At 32.7% G+C, this 10015-nt stretch overlaps 1 protein-coding gene across 1 annotated transcript; it reads right to left on the bottom strand.

Annotated features, from left to right (window-relative positions):
- Nucleotides 1–376: 376 nt before the first annotated feature.
- LOC124360781 (venom acid phosphatase Acph-1-like) lies at nt 377–8437 on the bottom strand. The gene is made up of 6 exons (XM_046814667.1): nt 8333–8437; nt 6453–6693; nt 4332–4553; nt 3104–3230; nt 1581–1804; nt 377–663 (listed from the first exon to the last, which is right to left on the bottom strand). The coding sequence occupies exons 2-6, from the start codon at nt 6639–6641 to the stop codon at nt 502–504; spliced, it is 924 nt and encodes a 307-aa protein (XP_046670623.1). The 5' UTR covers nt 6642–6693; nt 8333–8437; the 3' UTR covers nt 377–501.
- Between the last annotated feature and the right edge of the window lie 1578 nt (nt 8438–10015).

Consider the following 10015-nt stretch of genomic DNA (forward strand, 5'->3'; position numbering starts at 1 on the left):
AAGCGTATATTTTTTAATAAGACATTTGTAATTCGATGTCTGAAAAGAAAGGCTAAAAATACAAGGTTTAACACTATGGAGTTTACAAGTTCATTCCCTTATATAGTTGACTTTTAAGATAGTGGTAGATACGACGGGGTTTGTTGTTTTTATTGGGTTGGTTACTAATAAACATATATAGAATTATACATAATACGTGTTAACTTATTTTTATAGTAAAGAATATTTTTATATTATTTTTTTATTAAATTAATTGAAATGTGATGGTTTGCTGGCAAAAAACACATTTTTTACAACTGGTACACATGTTTATAAAAAGTAAGAACTACCTACTTGAATTTACAAAAAAACAAATTTTCTGACAATTTTTGTAAAAATATTTATTGCTGAACCTAAAAGCAAATCTAAAAAACATTTTAATTGTTAAGATTTTTCATTTTGCTTGTTCTTTTAAAAAAATCAGTCTTTAAATTCAAATATGGTACAATAACTTTGTAAATATTAAGCTGTTAAATCAAGTTGACATTCCTTTTGATAATCTGTGATGTTGTAATATTTTTCAGTGATGTTCAAGAACAGGTGGAAGTCACAGGGATACTCGCACCTTGGGATGTTGACGTTTTTGGGCTCCGAATCCGGGGAGCTTCCGTCTATATGCAGCACCTGAAATATATAGACATGTTACTTGTAGACAGGATTGATTATCTGAAAAATAAGTGAGTAAAAAATATATTATTTGAAGAATTTTCGTTATATTGTTTGATGTTATAACGTATTTCCTTGGAACAAAGGATATAATCAGGACGTAAGTCAAATGTCATTTAGTCAAGATAATTTTAATTGGTTGTATATGATCTTTTTGGCTAATATGACATTAGATAAGAAGTAATGGATTTCAGTGCCTATTATGTCAATTTCTAATATGTCAAGGCCTGATAAGTCATGGTCTGGTGGTTAATCACAGTTAGTCATGCTTGGTATGTCATGCTCTGGTTTATCACAGTTAGTCATGCTTGGTATGTCAAAGATTGTTGTGTGAATGTAACGTCGGTTTGTCGAGGTTTGTTTTGTGTGAAGTTTTCGCTTGTCAATATATGGAAAATCGGATATGGTATGTCAAGGCGTTTGTTAAGATCTGGAAAGACAGATCTGGTACGTTAATAATTTATATGTGGGTTTCCCGTGTATCAACATCTGGTTTGTCAAGGTCTCTTGTGAGAAGATCAGGTATGAACGGGTTTACTGTGAGAAGTTCTCGTGTATAAAAGTCTGATTTTTCAAGGTCTGTTGTTCAAAAATTTAGTTTGACAAAATCTGGAGTGTAAATTTTTTGTATATAAAATTCTGGTATATTGAAGTTTGGCGTGTGACGTTCTCGTATGTTAACGTCTTATTTCTTGAAATGTGATAAAATCTTTAAAAAATTGTTGATCACAACACTTTTTAAATATTCGATGATGTTAGACACGGACTATTTAATAGTTAGATAACAAATATAAACTTGTCATCTTAAATTTTATTTCTTCATTGAAATGATTAGAAACTCAAAAACAAACCTATTCAATGTCGTAAATGTTTACCTGGACATAAAATTGTCCGTCAGCATCCGGATTCTGATGGAGTTCAAAGATCAAGGCGGAAGCAGGTTCCACGAGGCCCAAGGCCTCTGTGTCAAAACCCAGGATGGCCTGAAGGCCTACGATGGTATGGTCGTGGCCAGAGTAGTAAAACATCCGCTCGGATGATTCCTTTGTATTTTTCTCCTTGGCTCGCATGTGCTCTACCATTTCTTTGAACATTTCTCCTAGAAATAGTCAGTTTTAAGGATAATTGTAAAACATGGGTTGTGACATATAGCTATTCGTTTTAGATGAAAGAATGTCCGTGTACAAAACATAATATAAGTGATACTAAAGACTAAAATGATCGATGATGAATTACGTTTATATTAGCGTACGTAATTAGCGGTAATGATTCTAACAACACGTTCCAAATTTTCACGCTATATATCTGTAGCGTTAAGTGGTTTATACTTTTTGGTCAAAGCAGTATTGAACCGATTAAGCAAAAATGTGATATTTCAGGTAAATCTTATTGAATTAAATTTGTGATATACCTTTATTGTGATAATTTTTGCAACCTTAACTCGTCATATAAAAGTATTAATTGCGTTTTCAGACATACGTACCAAAAGAACTTTTTTGATGCCCTTAAACGATTCACAATATTGTTCTACCGTTTTGGAACACTCTGTATTGTAATATTTGAGAACGGAAGAGTTTTGGAAATTTCACGATGGAAATACGCAATTCGTCACTATATTACTTCCCTAGTGACCATGAAGCATGACATCATCAAATTCTTTGCTTACCGTCCATTGGTGACCAAACAAGTGATGACCAACCAGGATAGCACAATTAAATACATTTACCAGTGGATATGTGTTACAAAAACACCAAAATTACTTTCCAAGAACTTGCATCCATTCCCATCTTCAGGAATGAATCCTGAATCACAAATGAATCATGCAAGAAAGATTCAATATAACATGAAAAAAGACAAATTCAAAGTAAGCAACAAAAAAGAAAGTAAAAAAAATAGAAACGTATGCAAAGTTCTCGTATTAAAATATAGAAATTATTGGAGAAATGTGAGTTTTCTTTTATAAAATAATAGAAAATTGATATTTCCAATAAGAAGAGCTCCTCCTCCTTCATAGAAACGTATAGGCCGTTTGAACCAGCATTAAAAAAGCACAGGCGGAAACATATGAGATATACTGGTATACTGCGGAAACATGTATGTGCACGCACCACGAAATATAATTTGTGCCAGAATAGGAAAGTCCTCCTTGCTTTGGTGTTGGCCCACAAGTACACATTTGTCATTTTGACGTGCAACTATTTAGTTGACAACTTGAATTTGATTCGTTAATCACCAGTTACCAGTTTTACTGTTTACTTTTATGCACACTTGACCATATGATTTAGAATGAATACCAAAGGAGTAAGTGAGAACGGGACAGACAGGTATGGTTCTCGAAAAAGCAACTTTATGTTGGAAAAAGTTATAAAGTCCTTAGATTTAGAGTAATTTGTATTACCTTCCAAGTATCTAATCTGGAGGTCAGTACCGATCGATGTTGCCAGAAATGCCTTTTTGATCAAGAATGTGAGAGGCTCTGGAAATATCTTCTTGGACCAGTCGGGCAGGGGCAGCCCATCTCCTTGCTGCAAATTATTATACAACTTCAGTTCTGTAATGATGTATCTGCAATACAACAAATAGTGTATATGGGGCTAATAACTGCTTTATAGCTCTTACAACCAACTACGAAGAGTTTAATGGGAGTTAGATTAAAAAATATACTACATTTTTATTACAAGATTACAAAGTTGGTACCTACTATAAGTGTCTCCCGCTTTGCTTTACAACATTGCTTTTAACATTAAGGTAATATTATATTTCAAGAAGAGAAATCTTAGTACAATATTAGTATAAATTTATGATTTGAATAAAGACAGAGAACAACTTATCATAATAATTATTAAAATAATATTTTGTTCTTGATATAGGTCTATATTGTCATTTATATGTATATAAAACAATTAAAAATTTGTTTCTAAATATGATATTCAGTTTTGAAATTAAAATTAAATACGAACACAACAGGATTTTTTTAAAGAATTCCGATGAATTTCATTGTCAAATGGAACGAAATCAGTAACGCGTTTCGGCATCTTAAATCTGATTTCTTCTTCAGGTGGATAACTAACCTACATAAAATACAACGTAGATTAAATTGAACGCATAACACCAATACGTTGCAACAAGTTTAAGTTAGAAATCACAACTAAAACGTGCACACTATTATTTGTAAAACGCACTTAACAAAGTAAACTCTACTTATATAACAAGAAGTAAAGAACACGCATTAAGTATTCTCGTAGGAACCAATCCCTGACTACCAACCAGTGGCCAATAGTAACAGGATCTATGCACTAGATAGAACATGTTGACAAATCCAAAACCGATGATTACCATTTTCATTTGTTTATTCCGGTATTAGTATTTATTAATTTTTCTGTTTGTAATATTCTGTTTTCTAGTGAAATGTGTTGCTTGGAACATTAAAGCAGCCTAACTTTAGCTAACGATTGACTGAGGAGTTGGTCCGGAAATTTAATTTATTATTTAGCTCATAAAATGTATCTAATGACTAAGTAATTTTACTATCTGAAGGAAAGCAGTGACATAGATTAAAGTTATTCATACCTAAAAATTAATTTCATTAACCTACCATTCAAATATATAGCAATTTTATGACATACCGGGTATATGAAAGACTCCCAGAGTACGAACAATATGGAAACTCTTAGGAAACCTCCCATTTTTTGTGACTTTAGATCATCTGTATTATATCCCGTGTAGGGCAAAGCATACTCAACAAGCTTGTCCAGTTCAGATTTATACTCTTCTAAATACTCTTTCATAGGTTTCTTCTGAACTTCTCGATACTTGGGACAGAAGTTCGGTCCTGATGGTGGCACCATCTGAAAATTAAGAATTAAAAGTATTTTATTCAGCTTAATGAATGATTTATCTACCGTTAAATTCTACATTCTCATCTAAGTTGTTTAGACTTATCAAAGATTAGTAGAAACTGTAGTATATATCTTAATTTACTTGTTCACTACAAAAAGAATATCTTCAAACTTGAATGAATCTAGTTTGTAAAACTGTCTCGGCGGATGGTGAAAAAGTTGAATATGAATAATCTGTATGACTTACTTAGGCGTGCTTTTGTTTACCAAGAATTTGTACAAAGTAGTACAAAAGAAGGGCAGGCAGTAGTAATGCTGTAGCATAAAGAACAAAATCTGAAAATAATGGACAAACCGAGTGCGTGAATTCTACTGCCAAGATATTAGTAAAGTGTTGATATATCTCCTCTGTTTTATTTAAAAGAGAGCTCTCGCGTTTTTGCTCCAGGGGTTATCTTAAACTTTTTACTGGTTAAGAATGGCTAACGAGTTCACCCAAGCTATGTACAAATACTTCCTCTGTTTTAAATTTTGCTCTAAATCTATTAAGAACTAAGGTAGTTATCTTGTTCTTAATTATCCTCATTATATTGTATACTAATTAGATTTGTACACCCGCTATCTATCAACCATACGTTGTATAGGGACATATGTTGGAAGAAAAAACATTTTAAATTACCTAAGAATTGTAAAACTAATTTCTTTTGCGATATAATGCATAGTAACTTATATATAACCATTTATTTTCAAGTTTTGAATGACTACCACCTTCAATCCTGAATATATAACATTTATGAATGAAAGTTGATTATAGTTACATAACGTGTTAAAAATGTATTGGTTTGGGTCTAGTTGGGAATTAGTCGTTTTGCTCAAACGCGATTGGCCGCCATTTCAAAACTTTTCATTGGTAAAGCCTGAATAAACGAACTCATCCAAGCTATTTGCAAGTGCTTATCTTTTTACCAATTCTGGACATTTAACAAACTGCAACAGTTATTATGTTCAAAAGCCCGCTTCATTTTGTATAAGCCCATGCATTTTGTATAAGCAGCTTCATACATGCACATACAGGGTGTTCCGTAATACTAACTGCCCAACATTTTACCATGCTATTCAATAAACCAAAACAATATAATTTTTGTCATAGAATGTATATCCCTAGCTTGCTTAGTTGTCTGTCTGTCTGAATTTTTGGCGTTTTTATAAAATATTTTTATTTATATAACGGTTTGAGATATTAAGTAAAACAATTTGAAGTTTGTTTATCTTATCAGTGTACATCTTAAATAAATGTCCCAAATCATTGCCTTTTCATAAAACAAAATAGCAGCTACTTAAAAATTTCAGACCTAAAGAACTTTCAAAAAGGACGGGTTTAGTGAAAAATGATAAGGTACATAAAGAAAGAGCGCTTTTAATAAAAACTGTTTGGTACTTTATTCAAAGAAATCTGTTAACGCATAGACGAGCACGACCACTTTAAACATACGCTTGCCCGACCCAGGGGAAACAAAAAGAATTTAAGAAATGGAAACTATTTTTCGATATTTATAGCAATTCCAAATCTACTTTTTCAATGAAATCCGACAACTCATAAGCGAGCACGACCAAGCCTCAGGGAGCAACAAGCATGTCACAGTTGAGCATGTCAGCTGATTGTTTCCATTTTGTAAATTCTTCATAACTGATGGTAAACAGCTGACACCTTTCAACTGTCAAACTCTTGTTTCCTATCTTTATATAATATCTTTCTTCACTAATATTTTATGCTTCGATATACGTTGAACAGAAAAACTATCTAAATCAGTAAAACTAACTCGGTTGGTATGAAGCATAAAAATACAATTCAATAGTTTAAATCTATACCGTAACTACAAGAGTATAAAGTTATACAAAGACACTCACATCATTACGATCCAGGAGGTTAGGAAAGACAGGTATAGGCTGCCACTGCAGGTCTTTGTTCCACATTTGGAAAGCCTGTGGGAGGAAACAGGCCTGCCAGGAACAGTTCGGCGCTCTGCAGAGTACGTCCCATGGGAGTGCTGAGACCTTTGAACTCTCCCGGCCTGTAGATTTGTCCCAGAAATCCATTGTACAGAGAGCGGATCTTCTTTCCTAGGTTAAACATTTGCATGCGACCTTTCTGTAATAAGTAAAAGTTTAATATTAAAAATGTTTGTTTAGGACGACATTCGCAAGTATATTGTTCAATTTTGGTTACTAAATCAACTAATAAAATGTGTCTGAAGAAGATTCCTGACAATATACGAGTCATGATTGTCAGGAATCAATATCATTATATGATTATGGCACTTATTATTGAAGATTTACTTTACAAAATATATACTCCTGAATTAGGGCCTAGGATTTTTAAGAAGTTGAAATAATACATTTTTTAAGATTATTTTGTCTTAGATATTTTAAGCGATTTAAGAAACTAAGGAGATTAAAAATAAAAATCGATCATTAGTTTTTGGAAATTTACTAAATATACATTGCTATTTTTGTCTTCTGATATTTTGTAAAATCCACTTCAAATTGTAATCTCAATATTGCACCATCAAAAGTTGTTGAGGTCATTTAAATGCAGTATGGCCAGAAAAGTTATATGCTAGGCATATTAATATTTGTAATTTTCAACAGTTAGCTACACTTATTAAAAAGCATCTCAACAAAAAACGTAAAGTGATCCAAGTCGGATAAGTATATTATTTCTTCTTTAACCTTTCAGAAAACATACACTGATTTGAGAAAAATTGTTTGTTAAAACCAGTGGTAGATTGTTTTGTTGTAATCAGAATTAATAATAACCATAATCTATCTTCATTTTTCTTAAACTCATTTCAGATATCTTTCGCATTCCAGAGTCTTAGCATGAGAGGAGATGCTCGAAAGTTAAGCGCAAAGATAACTATGATAAAGGGGCATATTTTTGAGAGTATGTAGTATTAGGAGCCGATCCTTTTAAAATCCGATATAGATTATAAGAGTTTCATTGCATCGAAAATATTTTTTGGCCTGCGGCGCTGGACCTTTTATTTCAACACAGCTAATGATAAACTATTGGTTAGGTACTGACCTAAATATTCACCTTTCCTATCACACTAGACCGTCTATTTAAAATAATATTAAATTCCATCTTTATCAAATGGTGACTGAATGTACTATATGGCGGATATACAAAGCTGTATCATGACGTTTTTATCAGTTTATGGTGGAGCCCCTCTAATCATGTACAACCTAAAATTGAATTGTCCTCTTTAATCAAAACAACGTAATTAGTTGGGAGTATACATGTGTCAGTGTGAAACTGTAATTTGTTAATTTGAGCAATTGACAGCCTAAAGCAATATAGCTGTTTGTGCAAATCGGACTCGCGTGCTCTTAGCATACTCCTACATAACCAATGTGGGGAAAGTGAGAATCAATTAGCACTGTAAAAAATCAACTTTTTTGTAAAATCAACTGTTCAAAATCAAGTAGAATCAGGTTATATTTAATGAGAACATGTAAATTTTAAAACTTGTTCTCAGGTCATAGTTATTAGCTTGACAATTAAAAACAACAATAACACCTACAAATAACACTAACTTATCAGCATCGGCTAACTAGAGACTGTAGTAGGAGCCAACGTACACGTAAGCCATGAAATTGCGTGTGGAAACTTGCTCTTCCTGGACAAGTGTGACAGGGAATTTCTATGTCCCGAAATTATTTGCTTATTTAAAAGTTCTTTAAAATGTAATTGATAATAAGATTTTCAAATAAATAAAAACTTTTACCTGCGTCAGCTCTCCCACCCCAAAAGGCCATATTTTGGTATCATTGTGTCGATAAGGACTTTTGGGGTAAGTAAATGATGGCCCTCGGTTGCCATGCCGGGATACCTGAAATGTATCACAGAGCAATGTGAGTTGCAACTTCCACTGTACTTCTGTGCTCTATATTGATTGGTAATTTGCCAGCAAGCACAAATACCCTGTATATATAAGATACATAAATTATTATACACTTAATCTGATTCTTTGTTTAACGTTTGTTAATGACGATAGACGATTTGAAAGGATAATTTAATCGGACGTTGGCCATCGTTATATGTTACAAAATGTAAATGTAAATAACGTATCGAGGATTGGAGTCCATTCTCTTCGTCAGGGAAGGTTTATTTAGTTCATGAGAAAGAAAAATAAAAGAGAAAGAAAAGGAGCCAATACCTGAAAACTGCTTGGAATCCAGACAACAGAAAATGAACCCAGGCGTTGGCACCGAACAGGATGAAAGTTACGAGAAGTAGAAAGCACTAAAATAAGTCACACCAGTAAAGGCGTATTTCACATCTTTAAGTATCCCAGATTCCCCTTTTCCTTCTATTCTTTTTTTCTTATGAAGTAATTTTGTCCTTACCTGGTGAAGAGGATAGGTTCCAATCCACAAACGTTGTGTTAACCATTTTGTAACATATAACCATGACAAATGTCCATCATTCTATTATCCTTGCTATTTATCCAATATGAACATGAAAGTACAAATATTTTTCGTTTTATGTTCAAAAGGAAATATAGCCATAAAATATAAGCTATGTTTTACGTGAAATACAATGGCAGTGATAAAAATTTCAAATTTGTAATTATACTTATAGATGAAAAATGGCAATTGTTAATAATAAAAGTTGGAGCTGATCCGTCCATAAGGTTTATGACTCTTACCACAGAACAATAATGAAATTTAACTAACGTAAATACAAAATAACGAGTTTCGATGCTAGAAGATGGTTTGTAATTAGTTATTCATACTCAAGTTCGTTTGCCAGTGTGTAAATCATCCTGCCGTACTAATAAAACAAACTCTACCAGTATTATTAAGAAGTATAGCATTATTCCCCCTCAAAATTAAGTTCTAGGTACACTACTGAGTTTTCATACCATTAGAAAATTGCAGAAATGCTGTTTAAATATGAATTGTGAGTTTATTAACCCTCCAACTGTTGTTCATCAAAATTTTGATGAACAAGGTCCATTCTGGAGAACAAACATTCCTTTGCATAATCACTCATTACAGTATATTCCGGCAACGTATCGATTCGATTCATGCACCATTGGATTCGGGAAAAAAAAGCCTAAGGAATACTATAGTTTTATTCCTCTTTGTATTGTAGTTGCAACGTACCAAGTTCGTAGTTTGGAACGTAAAAGAAGATGATGCAATTCATTGTGACCGCCATGTTTTCGATGCCGTCTGATTTGTTTATGTGACGAGTCGTGTTTATTAGTAAGTTTTATTTGTGTTTTAGTGTTGTGTTTAGTGTGTGGTGAGTTGTTAGATATTGCAGTAGTGCAAATAAATATATTTTAGAATAAATAAATTTCTTTTTACTGAAATATGTTTGATGAATTATCGAATCTGTGTAGGCTATGGCAAAATGACTTGGCTAAAATTCATTTCACGTAGTTTGTTATTGTTTTTCA

The sequence above is a fragment of the Homalodisca vitripennis genome, chromosome 4 (assembly GCF_021130785.1).
Source record: "Homalodisca vitripennis isolate AUS2020 chromosome 4, UT_GWSS_2.1, whole genome shotgun sequence".
NCBI lineage: Eukaryota > Metazoa > Arthropoda > Insecta > Hemiptera > Cicadellidae > Homalodisca > Homalodisca vitripennis.